Here is a 22157-nt window from a genome sequence, read left to right on the forward strand (position 1 = left end):
GTATACTGGGTACACAGGGCTCAGTGTCTATTGGTTACTGATTTTATTAGAAGGGTCAGATGTCCTCTAGAGGGAATATTTGTCTAATGAGATGGTTTTGTTTTATGACTTACATATGTTAATAAGTATCTCTTCCATGAGTTTAGCCCAGAGTAGTGATTTCTGCCTCTGTCTTATGTTGTGGTTATTTGGTGGAACTGATGACATGTTGCTGTTGAGGCCCTACCTGGAGAGATTGCTTTCCTTGCTCTATAGGTTAAGTTTCCTGAGCAGCCTGCGCTGAGAACCTTAGGCCTAGTGGAGCATCTTCTTTGCTGAATTTTAGAATGAAAACTATTTTTTAAGACAGTATGTTTGCAGCAAAATTAAATATATATATTTCAGGCAGGTGCTAAAAAATTTTTTAAAAATGTATAAAATAATATGACCCATCTCTTATCTTTAAAAGAGAGCCATTGTTTTGTGTTTGTGTGTTTTTCTGTGTGTATACAAACATTTTCTCGGCAAATAGGATCCCACGGTATGTACAATCCTTTGACTTGTTTTCGCTCAGCCAATATATCTTAAACATCGAGAGAAAACCATTTCGCATAAATAATTTTGCCCAAGGATTCAAAACAAAAGCACAGAAGATAATTTTGAGCAACTTGGCAACCGGGGCTGATGAGAGATACAGATTGGGAGCAGGGCTATTTCTAGTATTGTTTGGAGGCCGGGACACATCACAGCTCTCCTGCAACAAACACAGTGCGACAATCTAGGCACAACTCGTCTAGGCTGAAGCTCGTGGACAGCCCTGACTAGGAAACAGAACGAGAGGACTTCAGGAGGTATGCCCAGGAAGAAGGAATATATCCTTCCAGTGAATTAAGGTGATTGTATGGATGACATGCTTCAGAGTTTTCTGTTTTGTGCATTGTAGTTTTAAAATTTTGTTTAGCATCTTGCTTAGCACTAGCCAAGGCTCCCTCTGGCATCCTCTTTTCCGTCTTGCTCGCTTGCTAGAAGGTTGGATGCAGTGGGATACGGCCAACAGGGAACTGCAGGCCCGTGGATGTCTGCATTAGCTGTATGACCGAGGCAGTTTAAGAAAAGGTGGTGATATTCCACGCCTAACCTCTTAGTACGTGTCCTTCCTCTAGGCCTCATGGACATCTGTTCTTGCTCTGCTCTGAGGGTCCTGCAGTTCTCTTCACCTGAACTAGCCCAGTAGGTTTCCTCGGTTTGCCAGTAGTGAGCAGGGGCCTTAGACAGATTGCTTTATGCAGAGTGGATCAAGATCTTCAGATAGGCCTGTCCACCTACCAGGTCGTGTGCATCCAGCAGGGAATTTACAAGAAGAGTCGTAACGTGAAACCTAGCTTAGCTGTAGATATTTTCAGTGGCGTTCAGTTTTTTCCACAGTGGATAATAGGATTTTTAATAAAGAGTGAGAAACTTGAAACTAAATTGGAGTTCATATAGTTTGTGCTCAGTCTGCTGTAGCGATAGCCCTGGGCGGGTCACTAGGGGACCATCTGAGCATGTCTTTTAGTTGTACAGTATCTTTGGTATCTTGGGGCTTTATAGAACGTTAAAATTTACATTTCCCAGTGATTAGGTAAATTTATCGTTGAGGCCAAGAACTGTATAGTCACTAGGCAAACAACATGACTTGTAATGTCAAATAATCCCTCACTCGTGCTGTTAAATATAGTCAGGACATTTTTCATTCTGTTTGTATGTCAAGGACCACACGGATCTGGTACCCTCTCTGAAGCGGGCTTGGGGTCCGAGGCTGATTGTTGACTCCTGTTGGAGATCGTGTGCCTGTTGCCATTGAACTTTCCCTGTCTCTGAGCGCCCCTGATGAAAATGCCCCACTCCGTATGATCATTCCCTCCTATTCCCACTTTATTAGGTTCACTTTGGAAAATTTCATCTTTTAAAATGGAAGTATCTTCTGAGCAGGTGAAGCCTTTGTGTCCTTAATGCGTTTATTATCAGTTGCTTGATAGTGACAGCATGGAAACACAGTTTCCCTGAAAGCTGGCGGAGAGAACGCTTAAAAGGCAGGCTTTGTCTAGTTTTCCTAAGTGACCAGCATCTGTCTCCCGTGCCGTTGAGAAAGAAGGTTGCCCAGCACTTCACCACACACTGGAAAATACATCTGCTGTCTCTTCCTCCAAACGGTTTCACATTCTCTGAGTCCATTCTGGGTGTTGATTCTTAAGCATTTGGGAAGGTGGAAACGATTGTGTTTTTAAAATCTGTTTTCTTTGTATCCTCCTTTTTTAAAAAAAAATTAAACTTTTTACTTTGAGAAAATGATAGATTCACATGCATTTGTAAGAAATAATATGGAGAGAACCCACGTGCCCTTTACCCAGTTTACGCAATGGTGACATCTTGGCAAACCACTGTGTAATTTCAAAACCATGATATTGACATTGATCCATCAACCTTACTCACATTTCACCAGGATTACCTGTATACGTGTACTTATTTATGCATGTGTGTTACTTGTTTTTGTACAGCTTTATCACTTGGGTATGTATCCATCACTACAGTCAAAATATAGAAGAGTTCCGTTGCCACAAAGGTCCCTAGTATTAGCTTCTTACATCCACAACTTCCTTCCTTAACAACCTTTTTGCTGATTTCTAAATGCCTGGTCATTTGTGGTCATGACTTAAAATAATTATCTTTTAAATTTATAGCCACACTTAAAAATTTTATTTAGGTTTTTAGTGTGGTGAAAAACACATAAAATTTAATCATCTCCGCTACTTTAAGTGTACACCCGAGTCCTGTTCCCTACATTCACCTCGACATATAACAGATCTTCATATCTTTTTCACCTCACAAAACTGCAACTCTGTACCCCTTAAATAGCAACTCCCCATTTCCCTCTAACCCTAGCCACTGGCAATACCCATCTTCTGTTTTCCATCTCCATGAATTTGACTCCTTTAGAGCCTCGTGTAAATGGAATCAACCATACAGTATTTATCTTTTTGTGACTGGCTTGTTTTACTCCGCATGAAGGCCTCCAGGTCCATCCCTGTTGTGGGTGGGCCCAGATTACTTTCCTTTTTAAGGCCGAATAACACTCCATTGCCTGTGCAGCCTGTGGTTAGTCATTCATTCATTCATTCATTCGTTGGTGGATGTTCCAGCTGCTGCCACTTCCTGGCTGTTGTGCATGGCGCTGCTCTGAACATGGGTGTGACCCTGCTTTTGATTCTTTTGGATACACACCCAGAAGTGGAATTACTGGGCCATATGGTAGTTCTTTTTTAAATTTTGGCGGGAACTTCCGAACTTTTCCATAGCAGCTGCGCCATTTTACATTCCCGTCAACACCCTGCTTGTCTGTACTTTAATGATGCTGGGATAAACGTGGTTTAATTCTTCCATTTTTGTCCTCTATTTCATGACTATTTTATCGGCCTTTCTTTCACACTGGATAGAGAGTGAATACTGGCACAAGTAGCAGATGCTTTGCATTATAGAATGTTTGCATACCGCGGATGCTCCTCAAGGTGACATCCAAACATTTTGAGGTCTGCTCTTTCCAGTACAAGTAACAGAAACCCTGCCTGAGCTACCTTAAATGAAAAGGGATTTGATTACAAGGAAACTGGGGTGCTATGTTGAATCTAAGGGTGGTGAAATGGCAGGCCTTCGAAATCACTGGAACGAGGGACTTGGTTGTCTCTTGTCTTTGAGGGATCTGTTTTTCTTTCGTCCTGTATGGCAGCTTTCCTCATGTGCTGAGGAAGTGGCTCTTCACCAAACCTTTGGCCACCCAAGGACGGAGGTGCTCCCCTGGTCCCAACCCAGAATTCCCAGGGGGAAAGGAGTGATTGGCCCAGCTTGGACCAGTTGTCTGCCCTGATATACCTCATGAGAGGCTTGACTGGGGAGATGGGGTCAATGCAAGGATTCGGCAAAACCTTCAGGAGCTGTATGAATTGACTGGGAGGCGGCAGGTAGCCAGAAAGAAAGGGAATGGGCAGAGAGACAGAATGAAAGGTGTGCTTATCAACTGTAACCTAAAACGGACAGCAGCTGAGGACACATTGAAGAAAGAGCAGTGGGGCTTGGAAAGGTCTGGGTAAGGACCATTAAAATGATCTGAGGCAAAGAATTAAAAAAAAAAAACAATCCAAGTGATTTCTTTAGTTGAGAGCCAAGAGGGGAATTGCCTGAAATTCTTAAAATCATAAAAGATCATTGACTGATATCTGGAATGATTTGAATTAAGGAGTAGATTTCAGAAATGTCTTAACACTGTTATTTAGTGTAGAACATCGAAAATGACATGTCAAACAGCAATTCGTTAACTTTATTCCAAGAGATCTGCAAATATATTAGGGGTTCGTCAGACACATTGATGGATTATAGCTCTGCGACGGAGACGTTTAGAGGAAACTAGAATGTAGCTTTAACCTTCTGAAGTCCTGGAACTATTTCCCCAGCGAGCATCAGTGATGATAAGTGCTACAGAGTAGTTATATTAGTATTTAGTACTACCACGTATGTACTGGGCAGTTTTATACGTGCTGCCTCACTTAACCTTCCTCCAAACCGCGGGGGCTCACTGTTGGTAAAACCGAATTTTCCCAGATGTTTTCGACACCATTATTAACACTCTGCTTTTCCTTTCAGAGATGTGGTACTGGATCTTTCTCTGGGCTCTCTTCTCCTCTCTGTTTGTCCACGGTGCCGCGGGAGTGTTGATGTTTGTGATGCTGCAGAGACATAGGCAGGGGAGAGTCATCTCGGTCATTGCCGTCAGCCTCGGGTTTCTGGCGTCTGTAACTGGAGCAATGATCACTAGTAAGTTGATTTTGTTTTGTTCACGGACCTAATTGTGTGTGCACCTAACGGTTCCAGTAACTCTGTTCTTACGATGCATGTGACATTAGCGTAAATCTTCCGTGTGGACCATTTTCAGCACGGATCGCGCTTCTCCTGGAAGGTAACCATCAGTTCATTGGTTCATTGATTCATCGAACAGACAGTTGTTTGTGCTTCCGGGTGAAGACCGTTATGCAAGGTTTGCTGGGATCCAGAAAAACTTGTAAACATTGGCAAGGGGAAAAGAAGGTCATGGGAAAATTTCTTGTCCAGCGGATATAGTTTTTGCTTTAAAGGAACGTCTGGCTCCCTGCTGCCACGAGAGAAGCATCTACCTTTCTGGTTGGTTCTTAGCCCCCGCGATAAGAGTAAGTCCTTCTGTAGTTCAGACGCCTCCTTTTGTGTTGCACCGTCACCTGTTCCCACAGTGACTGCACACCTCGCCCTGGGTGGAGGGCTCTGTTCCCATGTCTGGGCATCTGTCCTGTGGCACTAATAGGGCAGTGACGACATCGTTGTTTTCTCGCCTGTTCTTCATTTACTGTCTGGCTTGTCTGTGTTGTTCTGTAGTAGGTTTTCGTTGTTGCCGCCGTGGCCTGGAACTTTATCATACGGCGTCTCATCTGTTTTGCCACAGAGAGGCCTTATTTTTATTAAAAGATTTTTTTAATGTTTACTTATTTTTGAGAGAGAGAGAGGGAGAGCATGTGTGGGAGAGGGCAGGAAAGAAGGAGACAGAGGATCCAAAGCAGACTCTGCACAGTGACCACAGAGCCTGACGTGGGGCTCAAACTCATGATCTGTTTGAGCGCAGCTGGACGCTTAACCGGCTGAGCCACTCGGGCACCCCTGCCACAGAGAAGCTTTAAAACAAGTACTCCAGGGGGCGCCAGGGTGACTCAGTTGGTTAAATGTCCCACTTCAGCTAAGGTCATAATCTCACAGTTCATGAGTTCAGGCCCCGCGTCGGGTTCTGTGCTGACAGCTCAGAGCCTGGAACCTGGTTGGGATTCTGTGTCTCCCTCTCTCTCTGCTCCTCCCCCACTCATGCTTTGTCTCTCTGTTTCTCTCAAAAATAAATAAACATTTTATTTTATTTTTTTAAATGTTTTTTTTTTTTTTAATTTATTTCTAGGAGAGAGAGAGAGAGAGACAGCGTGAGCAGGGGAGGGTCAGAGAGAGAGGGAGTCACAGACTGAAACAGGCTCCAGGCTCTGAGCTGGCAGTCAGCACAGAGCCCGACGCGGGGCTCGAACCCACGAACCGCGAGATCATGACCTAAGTGAAAGTCGGATGCCCAACCGACCAAGCCACCCAGGCGCCCCAACATTTTAAAAAGTAATGAAATCAAGTAGTCGGTTTAGCTGAAGCTCCGGATATGCATAGTAAAGGAGTAGAGAGTCAGCTAGAGAGACTGAGTAGAGCCAAATCCTAGAGGGTCTTGGAAGACAAGCCAGAAAATTTGGGCCTTTTTTCCTGCAGGCCATGGAAAACGAGTAAGAGAGTCTTGAATGGGGCTGGCAAGGGACAAAGCAGTCCTGTGGACAATTTTGTTTTAATGGGTGAATACAGATAAGTGTAAAGGACCGAGAGAATACTCTGAAAGCACCTTCAGCACATCACAAGGAAAGGGTATCTGAATCATAATCGATACTCAGAAAATACTGGTTGGGGGCATAGGGGAGGAACCGCAGAGGGAGGAAGGGAGAAACAAGGGGAAGGAAGAGGGATGGAGAGGCTATCTCATTGACTATGATCTGAACTTGAGCCCGGGATCTAACTAGAGCAGTAGTTGCGGTTGGAGATGACGTATGGACAACAGCAAAGGGAAGAAATCCGAGTTAGTTGTGGTGGCACACAGAGAGGCTTGGGAGGGACTGCCAGTGTTTTCTGATGTGCGTCACTGTGATAACTGTGGGCCCACGAACAGAGGAGGGAAGAAGGAATAGCTTGTTCAGAAGTTGTATGTAGTATGTGCATACATGTGTGTTTATTGGCACAAATTACTGTAAAAGTTCAGAGAGCAAGAGAAGTGTCACTCTACTTCCATTTCCATCTAATGATGCCTCTGTATATATTTTACCAAGAATTAGCCAATGGTTTTAGAGACTGGGGCCTTATATTTTATATCCTTAAAAATATAAATAGTCTGACATAATTTCAAGTAAAGATTCCAAGTAAGCAATAAAACATTTAAATTTCTTCTGGCCAGTCTCTTGACCTGGAGATACTTGAAGTAAGAAAACTAGCCCAAACATCAATATTTTAAATATATTTATGTTCCCCATGCAGTTTGTGTCTGTGCACTCATTCACTGTATATTCAGGTCTGCAGGTGACTGCTTAGTATCTATTCTGAATAAGAAAGTTGGCTGAATATAGGTACACATCTACTAAATTTTGCTGCTGCTTAGATTTTATTCCGAATACAGTGATCTTCCATTTTAGTTGGTCTTTTTTTAATGTTTATTTATTTTTGAGAGAGAGAGGGAGAGCAGCAGAATGCAAACAGGGGAGGGGCAGAGAGAGAGGGAGACACAGAATCCGACGCAGGCTCCAGGCTCCAAGCCGTCAGCACAGAGCCCTGTGGGGCTCGAACCCACGAACTGTGAGATCATGATTTGAGCTGAAGTGGGACGCCTAACCGACTGAGCCATCCAGGTGTCCCTCATTTTAGTTGGGGTCAGTAGTACCAGCATTGGGAGAGACTGGGTTTCCATATAATGCCATCAGCAGGCAGTGGAGAGCTGACTAATTTTAGCAAATCTGAAGGTATAAAGTGACATCTCTTCGTTGGTTTAATTTGCATTTCTCTGATCACTGATGAGCTTGAACTTCTATTCTCATGCTTATTATATATTTCAATTTCTTTTCCTGCAGATAGCTTCCTTAAATTATGTGTTTACTTTTCTTCTGGGGTTCTTATTTCCCTCTTATTAAACTACAGGGGTTTCTTAGACACTTGAGATACTGGTCCCTTGTTGGTTTTGGACTTTGCAAGGAACTTGTCAGTCCTTTACCAGTGACCTTCCTCTAGAAATCCTTAATTTCCATGTGATCAGCTCAAAGAAGTGTTTTGCCTTATGGTTTATAATTTAAGTTACAAAGTTCTCTCCCACATCAAGGTCAAGAGGCATGCTGGTATGTTTTCTAATGTTAATTTTATAGTTTTGCCTTTCATATAAAGATCTTTACTTCATCTAGGAGTCATTAAACATTTTCTTAAAGTGCTGGATAAGAAATATATTTTTAATGTTTGCTTGTTAATTAATTTATTCATTTGGAGCACCTGAGAGCAGGGGTGGGGCAGAGAGAGAGGAGGAGAGAGAGAATCCCAAGAAGATTCTACCTGTCAGCCGATGCGGGGGTTGAACTCACGAACTGTGAGATCATGACCTGAGCTGAAATCAAAAGTCAGATGCTTAACTGACTGAGCCACCCAGGAGCCCCTGGATAAGAAATATTAAACTTTGCAAGCCAGGTAGTGTCTGTCACAGCTCTTCAACTCTGCCATTGCAGTGTGAGAACAGGTATAGATGTGTGTAAAGGAATAGGCATGGCTTTTTCCAATAAAACTTCATTGACAAAAACAGGTGTCTGGCATTCAGACATAATTTCACAATTTCATAAATTCCTGATTTGGGCCCTGATGAGTCTCATTTTGTATTTGATATTAGATAGCATTCCAGGTATCTCCCCCTACATAGTAAGTCTGTTTTTACCACACCATCCACTTAAAAAAAATGCATCATTTCCTCTTTGATTCACCTTATTTGCATATTATGTTCAAGGTACAAGGGTCTGTCTCTGAACCCTGTTCTGATATTTGAGTCTTTTTGTGTGTTCATGCAGCAAGGTCACATTTTCTTCATTCCTATGGCTTTGTGGTATTTCTTAGTACCTGGTAGGGGTAGATCCCTCTCACTTCTTTTCCTTCTCAAAGTTGGCGTAGCTATTTATGGGCTTTTATTCTTTCATATAAATTTTAGAATATGTCTACTCAGTTTCTCGAAAAGCATAACTGATTTTTATTGGGATTTAATTGAATGGAGAGGTTCATTTGGGAGGAACTGGCATATTAAACTGTTCCACCCAACAGCATGTAAGAGATTTCCATTTATTTGGGTCATCTTCTAGTCTTTTGTTAGAGTTTAAAAATGTTTTTCTCGGTAAGAGGGTTGAATACTTTTGGTTAAGTTACTTCTCCAACTCTTATGTTATGGTAGTTGTGCATGGTATCTTTTGAGGACTTTGCTTTGTTTTATTGGTATAGAGAAATACATTCAGTTTTCCTTTTTTTAAAAAAAATTTTTAATCTAAATTGAGAGAGAGAGACAGAGTGTGAGCAGGGAGGGGCAGAGAGAGAGAGAGGGAGACCCAGAATCCGAAGCAGGCTCCAGGCTCTGAGCTGTCAGCACAGAGCCCAATGTGGGGCTCAAACTCAAAGACCACTGAGATTGTGACCTGTGCCTAAGTCAGATGTTTAACTGACTGAGCCACCCAGGCGCCCCAACAGTGTTCAGTTTTCTGAATTGACTGAAAGATTAACAAAGCAAAAAACTGGTTCTTTAGAACAATACTAAGATGAGTAGATTTCTGGCAAACTAATTTTAAAAAGTTTAAGGCAGAAAAGTAAAATATAGAACAAAATAGGATAAATAACTATAGACTCAGTAATATAGAAAAAAGAGATATAAAAATAACAGTTTTTTGAACAGCGATATAGTCCTAAATATAAAATGTCAAAATTGGCATAAGAAGAAACAAAATATGAATGGGACAATCAGTATATTTAAACAGTTGAAATGTTGAAAACTCTCCTCCCAAAGGAACTACGGGCTCACCTGGGGCTTATGGAGGAGTTCTACCAAATTTTGAAGGAATAGTTTAGTTCCTGTTTTATCCAAATTATTGAGGAAACGGAAAGAGCATAAGCTGTGCATAGCATATTTGCTGAGGCCAGAGTAATCTTGGTAAGCGGCATAAAGACTGCACAGGCACGGAAGGGTATGGGCTCATTTCCCTTGCGAGTGTTATCCCAGGAATGCAAAGAAAATTCGGGATCAGAAATGACTATGGCTGTATGCCAGTAGAACGCGATTTGTGGGAACTGAAATTGAAATTTTGTATAATTTCCATGCATCATGCAATATCCTTCTTTTGAGTTTTTAAAAACCATTTAAAAAATGTAAAAACCATTCCTAGCTCATGTGCCGTGCCCATGTGATGCTGGACCTACGGACCACAGCCTGCCGGCCCCTCATCTGACCACACGAGCTGATGCAACCAGCACTGTTTAAACCAAATCTGCCTTAGCCTTCACGTCTGCTCTCTCTCAGGAACTACAGAGGGCAACCCGACTCACTTTCAACTGTGGGGCCCTGGCATTCATCGGTGGCCCCTTTATGTTGCTAGATACTGACATCTTCTGCCCACTGGTTGCTCTTCATCTAGCCTCTCCTGTCCTTGTAGGTTTATATCTTTCACTGACCTTCACATCCCCTTCCCCGGTCCCTTGGTCCTAGTGAGGTCTTCCCTTATTTCTAATTGATTCAGTCCGCCGTGGATGGGAGGGACAGTTCCGAACACGTGCCGTTTATTTCAAGCATCCTGTTCTGCCTGTGTCTTCTTCATTCTTACATAACAGAGCCTTGTATTTCCTCAAGAGAATAAAGATCATAATATTTGTATTCTTTCACCTGGCTAGCGTTCAGCAAAATACACCTTAAAGAGAATGAAAACTAAAGCCCAAATTGGGGGGGAAGACCTTTGTTAACCTGTATAAACATAGATTAATACCCAAACTATATTCTAAAAGCCCTACAAATCAAGTAAGAAAAGACAACTCAATAGAAAAAAAAAGAACAAAAGATTTGGCAAACATTTTGTGAAATTAGAAAACTCTACTGGCCATTAATATGTGAAGAAAAGCTCAGTCACATTAATTATTACCAGGGAAATGCATATTAATCACAGAGATATCATCTGTAACCCATCAGATTGACAGAGATTAAAAAAAAAGATACCAACTGCTTCTGAAGATATGGAATAACTAGAATATAAATTGGTACAACTTCCTTGGAAGACAGTTTGGCATTACCTTAGTAAAGTTGAAAATGCCTGTAACATGAGACCGAGCAATTCTACTTTTACCCATGTGTTGAAGAGAAATTTTTGACTGCTCTGTGGGTCAAGGGCAGGGCACAAGGATGTTCACAGAAGCCATGTTTGTCATTGTTAAGTATTGGAAACAAAGGTAACTGGCAGTGGAATGGATAAATTGTGGTATATTCATGCTTAGAATTCTATGCAGTAGTGAAAATGCATGAATTATACCTACACACACCACGCTACCTTTCAGACCTGTAATACGTACAGGATCAATCTTCATAAAATTAATTCAAAAAGCTACATAATATATATTTTTAGGATACAGGAAGGTGGTATAGCCAAAGAAAAGCAAAGGAATGATAAAAAAAAAAAAAAATTCAGGGAGGGAATGGGACATGACTGAGCAGAGTCCGCGGGAATTTCGAAGGAAGTAGTGACGTTCTCTTCTCCAGCTGGATAACAGTACTTGGGAATTGGTTGTTATTTTATAACCTACATGTTATCTTTATAAATACTCTTTCTTATCTGCTCGCTATTCAATAGCAGTTTCCCAAATACGTTGAATAGGCACACGGGATTGTTTGCTTGCAGATATTGTAGATTGAGAATTCCACTGACCCAGACTTTTCTGACCTGTGCTTCTGGGTGTGAAATCAGACAGTGCAGTGGGGACTTCTGCAAATCTGTTTCTTTTGGAGACAAGTTGTGGTTACAACTGTCCCTGGGACCAAACTGGTCCCTGACTGATTATCCACAGGAAGGAAAATGCTCATTTGTTTTATTCTCTGTATGACACTCTTTGGACTCCACTCCCAAATCAGTGCTCTGCTCAGTTGTAATCCATACTTCCAGTTTGGTATGTATCTCCCCAGATTTTAATTTATTTATTTATTATATTTATTTGTATTTTCCTGTATACCTGTTTACATATATGTGTGCTTACATGGGGGTGTATGCACCGTTAGAGAATATATATAGTTTTATGTTTCATTTTCTTTGTTGCATAAATGATATGTCTTAGGTTCTTTCTGTGTCGGTTCATAACGTTTTTATTTTTCCCTTGAAATTGTATGGGTTTGATGGTGTGGACTTGGTATAGTTTAACCACTCCAGGCTGTTGGACATTGGATTCTTGCTTTTGATTTTGTGGGTTTAGGGGTTTTTTGTTTTTTTGTTTGTTTTGTTTTGTTTGCTTTTACAAGTACTGCCTTGGTTATGCTGTGTGTGCTTGTGTGTGTATGTGTGTATTCTGGACATGAATCAAATATATTAATCAAGTGTTCTAGTCTGTCCCTTGATGGGTTCTGTTTATTTTTGTGTAGTCTTTAAGCAGTCCTCTTTTCCTCAGATCACAGATATATTCTCTTATACTAAAATTTTTTTAGCATTTTAATTTATTTTTGAGAGACAGAGAAAGACAGAACATGAGCAGGGGAGGGGCAGAGAGAGGGGGACACAGAATCCAAAGCAAGCTCCAGGCTCTGAGCTGTCAGCACAGTGCCCGACGCGGGGCTCAAACCTACCAGCTGTGAGATCATGATCTGAGCCAAAGTCAGATGCTTAACTGAATGAGCCACCCAGGCACCCCATATTCACTTATATTTTAAAGTTCACATTTATAGTTTGTTTTTTAACATTTTGTTCTTTAGCCTATCTGAAATTATTATGGGGAGTGGTCTGAAGCCGTGTCCTGGATTTATGGCTTCCAATGGCTGCCCTGCATTGCAGCCCCATTTACTGAGTGCTGAATCATCGATGGGATATACCTGTCTCATCCACGACTGTGACACCCACCAGCCACAATTTAGAGCGCATCCCCGCACCAATCACTCTCCCAAGACTTGCCAAGTATCCCCTGTTCATCTTTACACCCACCCATTTTACAGCTGAGGAAACAGGGCACACAGAGGGGAAGTGATTGCCTGGGGTAGCACTTCTGCTAAGTGGTGGCTTTCGGGTCTTAACCGGCAGGTGTAGCTCCAGAGCCCAGGCTCTTCACCTCACGTAAGTGTAAGTGTGCGAAGTTTGACTTGACAGATTTGCTTGCCGTTCCCAAGGCAGCCCGAGCTAGTAAGTGCTCAGTTTTTCCTTTTCGTGGATCAGCTTGGAAAACTTCGCGCTGGAGAGATGGAGGTGAAAGGGTGTTTTTAAAATTGAAGATAGTCCTGGAAATCTGGGGTAAATCCTCATAAAAACAGACTATTTCTCAGGTTTATTTTAATACAGTTTCTGATAACAGAGAAAGCATAAGATCTTTACAAATTTTAAAGAATGCTCTCCAATTCTAAAATTTGAGGATGTCACCAATTACGCTAGTGAAGTTTATTACTTGATTAAGGAAGTGTTGGTGCCCTGAAAGTTTTATTTAATATTGAGATGATAGTCATTCTCCTTATGATTTTCTGAATTCCTTGTTCTCTTTTTCACTTAGTATAAATGTGAAATGATAGAATGCTTTGGGGATTTACAGCCAGACTAACCTCGATTGAAATTCCAGCTATTGTCTTTGCTGTATTTCCATGGGCTGGTAATTGAGCCTCTCTAAACCTGTTTTCTATCTTTAGGTAATAATACTCTGAAGTGGTGTGATATTTAAACCAGATAATATTTGTAAAGGTACTATCAAGAAACATTGTATGTAGGAAATATGCTATACATTTTAATTTCCTTCTTTAAAAATGTTTATGGGGCACTGGGGAGGCTCAGTCAGTTAAGTATCCGACTCTTGGTTTCAGCTCAGGTCATAATCTCACAGTTCGTGACTTCCGGCCCTGCGTCGGACTCTGTGCTGACAGTGCAGAGCCTGTGTTGGGATTTCTCTCCCCCTCTCTCTCTGCCCCTCCCCAACTTTCTCTCTCTCAAAACCAACAAACAAACATAAAAAAAATGTGTAAATAAAGTCCTTGGCTTAGATTAATAATTTGCCTTTCCCTTTTATATCTCTTTAGAGGAATATGGTTACTTTTATTTCGGAGTTTTTAAGAAGTACAGAGTTCTTAGCTAATTTTTATGAACAGATTTCTATCTCAAATAACTCATTTCAGTGTCTCTGAATCATATAATGGTCTTGGTTTTTGTTTGGTCATTCTAGGATCTAGAGAGATGGTTTTTTCTAGAGGAAAGTTTTAAGGCCAACTCAATATGTAGGAAGGCATCCTGTAACTTAAATGTTTCATTATATACACTATATTAATAAGGTGAAATATTCAGTCACATGGGCTCTGTAACTCCTGGGAATTCTCTCGAGAATTCTCACGGAGAATCTCTGGGATTCTCTCATTCTCGGAAGTGTGCATTACCTAAACAGTTCTCCCAGGACAGATGTTGAGTTCATCTTCCATTTTTATTAGGTGTCAAGATACTTAGTTTCTAAATAACTTTACAGTTGTATGCTTTATTAAGAACTACAATAAACTACTTTATATGGTAGATTCTGAAATGGAGTAGTCCACTATTCTAGTAGTTCATATGACATTTAAGAATTTTTTAAAAATTTCTTGATTAATTTAGAATATTCATTAAATTCTCTAGTTTTCTGCATTTTCATTAATAATTATTCATATATCGCATTGTATGTTTATAAAAATCGTGGTGATGTCTGGCCAATTCGACGACCAGGTGAGAGATTCCAATAACAAATTACTCATTTTCTAGAACATATTTGGTTTCAAGTGAAAGCACGTACTATAAATTCATCTTTTGCAGTTGAATAGAAAACTAAAAAGCCTGTCTTTCAGTTAAGTAATGTGCTAGAGTGTGACTTTTACCAATCACGTGGGAACTTCTGTGGACAGTTCATAAAATGAGAATGATCGATCGCTGGAATGGAAAGAGCACTGACGTCGCCTCAGAGCGGGGTGTCACGAAGGGAATGAATGTGTGATTTTGTTTCTCTGCCCCTCTCTCGTCCAGGTGCAGCCGTGGCCGGCATTTACAGAGTAGCAGGGAAAAACATGGCCCCACTGGAAGCGCTGGTGTGGGGCGTGGGACAGACTGTATTGACATTAATCATCTCCTTCTCAAGGATCCTCGCCACACTTTGAGGTTTCTGTGGGAACGTCTCACTTCACCTAAGGAAACAGATGTACAGATTCTCCGAAAATGGCGTTGTGAAGGAGTGGGAGTGAAATTGCCCAAGAACGTGGAAGGAGCCGGTCACAACCGAAGGAAGGCCTTGAGCTGTGTGCAAAGATCGCCCTCTGGTGTCCAAGTGATTGCACTACCGCACTGCACCTTACGTGCCTCCGTCCCGGGCCAGGCGCATACACTACCGGAAGCTACAAGAGGAAGCACCTTGTTTAGGTGCCAGTCAGGTTCACATTGGTGTTGAATCATCATTCTTAACAGTGTTGTGTTAATTACAGGGACGTTTTGAGGAATTGATATATGTGCCAAACTCCTCTTCTTCTCCTTCTTCCTCTTATTTTTTTTTTTAACATTGATCATGTGACAATTTGCAAGTGTAGATGTAGACGAGTGCTGTGAACCACATCCGACATGAATTCAGGTAACTAGTGAGATTTTTGTCTTGTAACGCTAAATCCCGTATGAGTGCTGAATACCGGATCATTTAATATGATAGGGAAATTACTTGATTTTTTTTAACGTTGAACGTTTCTGGGATTTAGGGCTTTAATATGTTTAGGCATTATTGTTATTTACATTAATTTATGTGGAAAATAATACTCAATGGAAAACTAGCTAAACTCTTTTAAGGACTCAAAGTAGACCTGTAGGGTGCATCCTTCCCACTCACTTAAATAACACTCTTTTAATAGCTTCCCTCCTACCTAAGTGTTCTGTTGATACGACTTCAGAAACTTTTTGGGTCACCCACGTTGATTGTAGTTTGTGTGTCGTGCAAATATAATTTGAAAATTTTCTTATAACCTTTGTAAGAAAAGAAGTCCGAAATGCATGTTGCATTCTTTGACCCTTCTAAAGAACGTTTTTGCCACATGCATCCTGGAGAAAACACCTTTATACCTAGCATCTCGGTGGGATTGTATTACTTGTTGCACATATCTTGATTTTTGACAGAACACACACAATCTTTAACCTTTTGTTCTGGAGTATTAACTATATTTAAAGAGTGGCCTAAATTAGGCTGTGAAAACAAAAAGCCTCATTTGTACATAAGTAACAAGTAAGTTATACACGAAGAGTAATAAACTGTCTTTCTTTGGGCATGTGGTAACGTGATTTTGCTAAGTAAAAATTGGGGAATAGAGTAAATAATTTTAAAATTTGGCAGTTAATCTCAGCATATCAGTACAGTCCTGAGCATGTAGTAGAGTGATTCTGTTGTTCAGTTCTTGATCTATGCTGTTATTTAAATTTAGTAGAATGGGAAAGTCCTGAGTATAAAACACTTTAAGAGATTTTGGCAAAGTGTACCTGTTTTTAAGAGTAAGAGGAGTAAAAGAAACACAGAACCTGGTTGACTTTGCCTCCTACTGAGATTTTTTAAAATACCAGGTATTGTTATAAATGTACTAACTCAAAAAGCCACTGCAGAAAACACGAAGTTAAGGGCAATCCAAAAAATAATCTGCATACTCTAGCCTCATGGTTTTATAACCTGACTTGGTAAAAAGTAGATTTCTATTAGGTCCCATTCAAATATAAGACCTTCACTGCCCACACCTCTTTTGTCCACCCAAAAGCAAAATACATATGGATGACTTAACAATAAGGAGTTGGGGTAGGGGATGCTCATACCAGTATGGAAGCCAATTTGGGGGGTTTGCTAATGCTGTGGCTTAGAAATCTGGTTTTTTAAAAAACCAATAAGCAACTATGCATCCCTAGAGATCGTTGAAGTAAATCTTCAAATCAATTCTTTTTATTATGTACAAGCCTAAAATTATGTTCATGTGTTCTGCATATTCCTCATGTTTTCCCAAATTAAATGTAGGCATACATTTTCCAAGTCGGTTGGATTTCTCCTTTTCTTTTAGACTTGAATTGCGTTCTTTACTTTTGCTATTCTGTCGACAATTTCAAGTGTTCATGTTCTTTGAGAGGAATTACTCATAATGTGTTTACATTGTTTCAGATCTACAAAATGAATATTTATTTCAACATACAGTTATTTCAGGATTTAAGAAAGTTATCATGGTAAGGGAATAGGTGCCCATGGTCTGGAATCCAAAATTAGCCGGAAAATAACTTGGACACATTAAATCCATCAAGGTGTGGACCAAAGAAATTTTAACTCCTCTTTTTTACTCTGGAATGGAAGTGTAATTGGATGGAGAATAATTAGCTTGCAGCTGCCCCATCAGGTTGTTTTATGTGATGAATGTGTGTGTGCGTGTGTGTGTATGTGTATGTGTACGCTTAACCATTGGGGGAGGTTTTGGTTTCTTTGCTGTTTTTAGTTCTTTTCATCAGGATTTTGTGCAACTGTCCCTCTCTTGATGTTTTGAAATACAGTTGAATAGTGTGAATTGATGATATTGTCTTAATAGCTATTTCTATGGCGAGATTTTTTTTAATCAATGGTTTTCTTACAAGACAATAGACACTTGATGATATATATCTACACACACATATATATCATTACATACATATATCTAAAGCTGCTATATATGAATATAGTCTAATTGAGGAAGCTTTTGTTCAGGGAACACTTCTCATGTTCTAGTGGAGAATTTTGTGTGTTTGTTTAGTTAAATGATCTTTTAAATAGGTAAGCATGTGTGAGATTTTTGAATTTGGGGAAATTTTTCTTGATTTAGTCATGGTGGAGACCCTTGTTTGTGATATGACAGAAGCCCTTCCTGATATATTTGGGTTACTCCTTCTTAAAATTTATATGTGATCTAGCAGTAAACTTTTATGTGATAAGTGCAGGAAGGAAGGGGGCTCCTTTAGAGTTTATACTACTTATTTTGAAAAATGTTTACTAAAATACCGCTGACAGTGAAATCGGTTCCCCAAAATAGAGACCTATGACTAAGTGCCCAAACTAACTCTTACTAAACAGACTGGTTAGAATTGTCCATAGAGCAGAATTAGTTCATGGGGCCGGGCTATCTAAGCTACAAATACTGGGTCACCCATTTAAATGCAGGAGGTACAGGGATTCTGCCCCAGGGGTGACTCTGCAGGCTGCTAGGAGGAGATTTCTAGAAGGCGGCTCTGTTCCTTGCTCGCGGCTTAAATCTCTCTGACTCTGGATCTCAGTGGGTACCAGCCAGTGTTGCGGTTTAGAACCCAGTATACTTTCTTAGTATTTGCGACTTAGGTTTTCACTGCCCAAAGCAAGGGTTTTGTGTGTACTCGAAGTGAGAGCTAAGGAGATGAGCCGCCCCGTATACCCTGCATCTGTGATATAAGGACCAGGGGTAAGTGAAGATCAGAGTGTCATCGAAGAGGTCTTTGTTAGAATACATCAAATGAAGATGTGAGTGGAGCCACCACGCGAGTGTGCCCAAGCCGACACTCACACAGCAGCCGACTCAAATTTGTAAATATTTTTGGCGGATCTGCTCTCTTCAAAGCACTGTGCTGAGTATTTCCTACAGTAAGCACGGGCGTGACCGAGATGGGTCCCTGCCCCTGAGTCCACCAAGACTCAAGTGTAAATCCTTAGCAAGAGGGGTGTAAATCCTTTTTAGGATTGTAGGTAAATCCTAAAAAGGTTGGGACACTTTGCTTCCTGATTCTGTTTAAGAGTTTAAGTCCTGCTCCCTCCCTTCAAATTCTGTTTTTCTCAGTTTATCCACCAAATGGAGTATCTGCAACTGAGGTATCATTACTGAGACAGAGTGGAGAGAATACTAGACACTAAGCCAGCAACATGATTTGAATCCAGGGCCCATCACTTGTTGACGTTTTGTTTGTGAATGCAAAGCAGTACATATCTGGTAATACATGATCAATAGAGAGTCATTGGGATTTTTTAATTACATTTTTAATTCCCACTGAATATGTTGTTTTGTAAAATTCATCTATTTTCTTCAGTTTCCAACATTTTCCCTGCATATATTTTAAGGAAACTAAAAAATGTCTCATAATCTTGCTTCCTTTCCCTCCTCTCCATCTCTCTCTCTGTTTTTTAATTTTTTAAGTTTATTTATTTTGAGACAGACAGACAGAGAGACAGAGGGAGTGAGCAGGGGAGGGGCAGAGAGAGAGAGAGAATTCCAAGCGGGCTCCGCACTGTCAGCACCGAGCCCAGTGCAGGGCTCAAACTCACAAATCGCGAGTTCATGACCTGAGCTGAAACCAAGAGTTGGACACTTAACGGACTGAGCCCCCCACGGACCCCCTCCCCCATTCTTGATTTTGAAAATCAGCAGACACTCTTCTAAGACCCCTTCTGGGAGTTGGTGGTGGCGGGAATGGCCAGGACACGCAGGGTTAAATTGGCAGTTGTGTTCACCACTAGTTAAAGTAGGGAAAGGGTGCGGGTCACCAGCATTGGCTCCCTTGTCTCGTCCTGCTCTCTTCCCTTGATCATTCAGGCAACAGTCATTGAATCTCTGCCGCATGCAGCTTACTGTCCTTGTTGTAGGGATGGGAAAGTGTGTCCTTTAGGAGTCCATCCCTCCACTGCCGCCCGGGACCTTGGGCTTCCTGTGTAGGAAGTAGAACTGGGCTTCAGTGCCCACCAAGTCCTTCCTCCCCTGGACCAAAGGTGCTCACGCCCAACCTGTTTGCTTCCAACGTCAAGGAAATACTGCTATTTTTAATTTATGTCCACCTCATAATTCAAGAAGTCACAAGATGCTAAGAATATTCTTCTGAAATATTCTCAAACGACTTCACTCTTGCGATTAAAATATTTTTCTCTCGCAAAGTCTTAATCAGAATCTCTTCAGAGAGTCCTTACTTGCCTGTAAGATGTGAAGGACATGGAAGGTTAGGAAGAAATTCTGGGAGACCTGAATTGCAGAGGAGCTGGCAATGAACTTGCTGGGCAGTTGCGTCACTTGTTCCTTTTAAGAATCAGAGGTGAGAATCTCGGTGCTGGGAATGGGCTAGTCAGCGGTCAGATCAGTTGGCTCATAATTTTCCTGAACTCCCAGTCCTTTTTTTTTTTTTTAATTTTTTTTCTAATTTTTTTTTTTTTTTATTTATTTCTAGGAGAGAGAGAGACAGTGTGAGCAGGGGAGGGTCAGAGAGAGAGAGGGAGTCACAGACTGAAACAGCCTCCAGGCTCTGAGCTGGCAGTCAGCACAGAGCCCGACGCGGGGCTCGAACCCACGAACCGTGAGATCATGACCTGAGCGAAAGTCGGACGTTTAACCGACTAAGCCACCCAGGTGCCCCTCCAGTCCTTTTTATAACATCTTGGAGGGAGACCCTTCAGGTGCAAAAGAAAATTATTTGGTTAAAGATGAGAAAGTGTTTCAAACACGTGTTAGCATTTTGTAGCAGCGGGGTGTGTAAAGATGGGAAGAACCCCTGGGAAGTAACACAGGGAAGCCTGGGTAACCTGCAGTGATGTAAACACAGCCCCGCCGTGTGTGCCAGGGTCGTAAAGTACACTGTGTGAGTCTGTGTCCTGCATGTTTAAAGCTTCACTGGCCACAGAGCATTTGAAATCCTATTGTGTGTGTGTGTGTGTGTGGCGCGCTTGCGCATACTTGTGTGTAGGTTTGCCTTTCTCACGGAAGGATCTCTGTTCAGTGTAGGCAATACAGTGTTTCTGAGGAGGCTGCTGAAGTCGTTACCTAAAAACGTATCTGAATTTGCTTGGGGAAGTAGTGCTTCATATGTAAAGTATTTTCAGGAAATGTGGAGATGAACCAGTTGATATTTTGTTGATGGATGGAAACACCCAAATTTCTGAGTGAACTGAGCTCTGAGCTGTACTTGTCGCCTCTCCCGAGTTTAGAGGACTCATTTCTACATTCTTTACGGCCATTGCACATAGGTTGAACTTACATATTAACCCTTTCTGGATTTTGAAAACTAATTGTGCAGTTTCTTAAAAATCTCCCTCTCCATTCCATACAGATGTCCTATTTTATAGTTTAAACCTATGTACAATTTGTTCATAAACTCAGAAGAGCTGGGTTAGAAGAAAATGTTCTTAACACCTTATGTGTGTAGTTATGCAGCTATAATCTTACTGAAAAATAAATGCTACAGGCAAGTCAAGGAGCATGAACCTCTTACGTGTTGTTTGAGATTATACACTGCCCCCATATAGATGTCTCTTCAATGGCGACATAGCTGTCCTCTCTTGGGGAATGTATTTAGGTACATAACTGAAACTAGAAAACACCGTCACACAAACGTATGGAAAAAGGAACTATAATTCACAATTACCATAACTGTAATGCACTTTCCCCTAAATACATATTAATAATTTCTAAAGATCATCTCTTATTTTAGAGCCCTGTACGAATGACTGTTAATTTGGTAGTAGTACTGATGATAAGTGACTCTTGTTTTTAATGAAAATATTTGCACATCATCACTAAGTATCGTGGGGGAAGGAACATTTTGAAGTTTTCTCCATGGAGAGCAAAATAGAGGCACTTATTTGAAAAGTCATTAAAAATGATTTACTTTCAATACTGGATGAGTTGATGGTATACACTTTCTTGGTATTTGTGATATCAGATGCATCTATGATGGAGAGATTTTTTACAAGTTTGGCCCTCAACACACACATGCACGCACACACACGAGCTCTGCATATTTAGATGAACAAACAAAAGTCCACAGTATTTTTCATTTTAGTCCTATAACTTGGTAAAGTTCATAGGATTCTACCATGAAGTATTAACCCCTTACCCCAGTCATTCTAGGACGAGGGGATCAACTTCATGTTAGCCAACAAAACTGTCTTGATTTAAATAGCAAAAACATAGTTTACCCGATAGGTATTAAAAACTCACTTTCAAATTGAGTTAAGTTTCAGACCACCGATGAATCATTTAGCAAAACACAGCCCAGTTTTTAAAAGCTCACTGATGCATTAGTGCCTTGGCAGTTAAGATACATTTGCAAAGGGAATTTGGCAGGAATCAAGCCTGGCACATTGTGGCTGGAGGCTTAGAGCTGAGGGACGGCGTAATTGAAACGACTCCTCATGGTTCATAAAGCTCAGCCATTTTGCCGTTGACTCTGACAGATGGCAGTTCCCCTTATTACGTTACCATGATGTGGCATTGGTCTGTAGTTTTTTTTTGTTTTTTTTTTACAAGAAAGTTTGAGACGGAGAAAAATGTAGTCAAG

At 41.0% G+C, this 22157-nt stretch overlaps 1 protein-coding gene across 1 annotated transcript in view; it reads left to right on the forward strand.

Moving 5' to 3' along the window:
- The window catches only part of TMEM170B (transmembrane protein 170B), a 30621-nt gene extending 13731 nt beyond the window's left edge, over nt 1–16890 (forward strand). The window contains exons 3-4 of the mRNA XM_077769979.1: nt 4654–4824; nt 14868–16890. Coding sequence (XP_077626105.1) covers nt 4654–4824; nt 14868–14998 — 302 coding nt within the window. The 3' untranslated portion in view covers nt 14999–16890. The remainder of the gene's footprint in view (nt 1–4653; nt 4825–14867) is intronic.
- Nucleotides 16891–22157: the final 5267 nt, after the last annotated feature.

The sequence above is a fragment of the Crocuta crocuta genome, unplaced genomic scaffold (assembly GCF_008692635.1).
Source record: "Crocuta crocuta isolate KB4526 unplaced genomic scaffold, BGI_CrCroc_1.0 scaffold24, whole genome shotgun sequence".
In the NCBI taxonomy this organism is placed as follows: domain Eukaryota; kingdom Metazoa; phylum Chordata; class Mammalia; order Carnivora; family Hyaenidae; genus Crocuta; species Crocuta crocuta.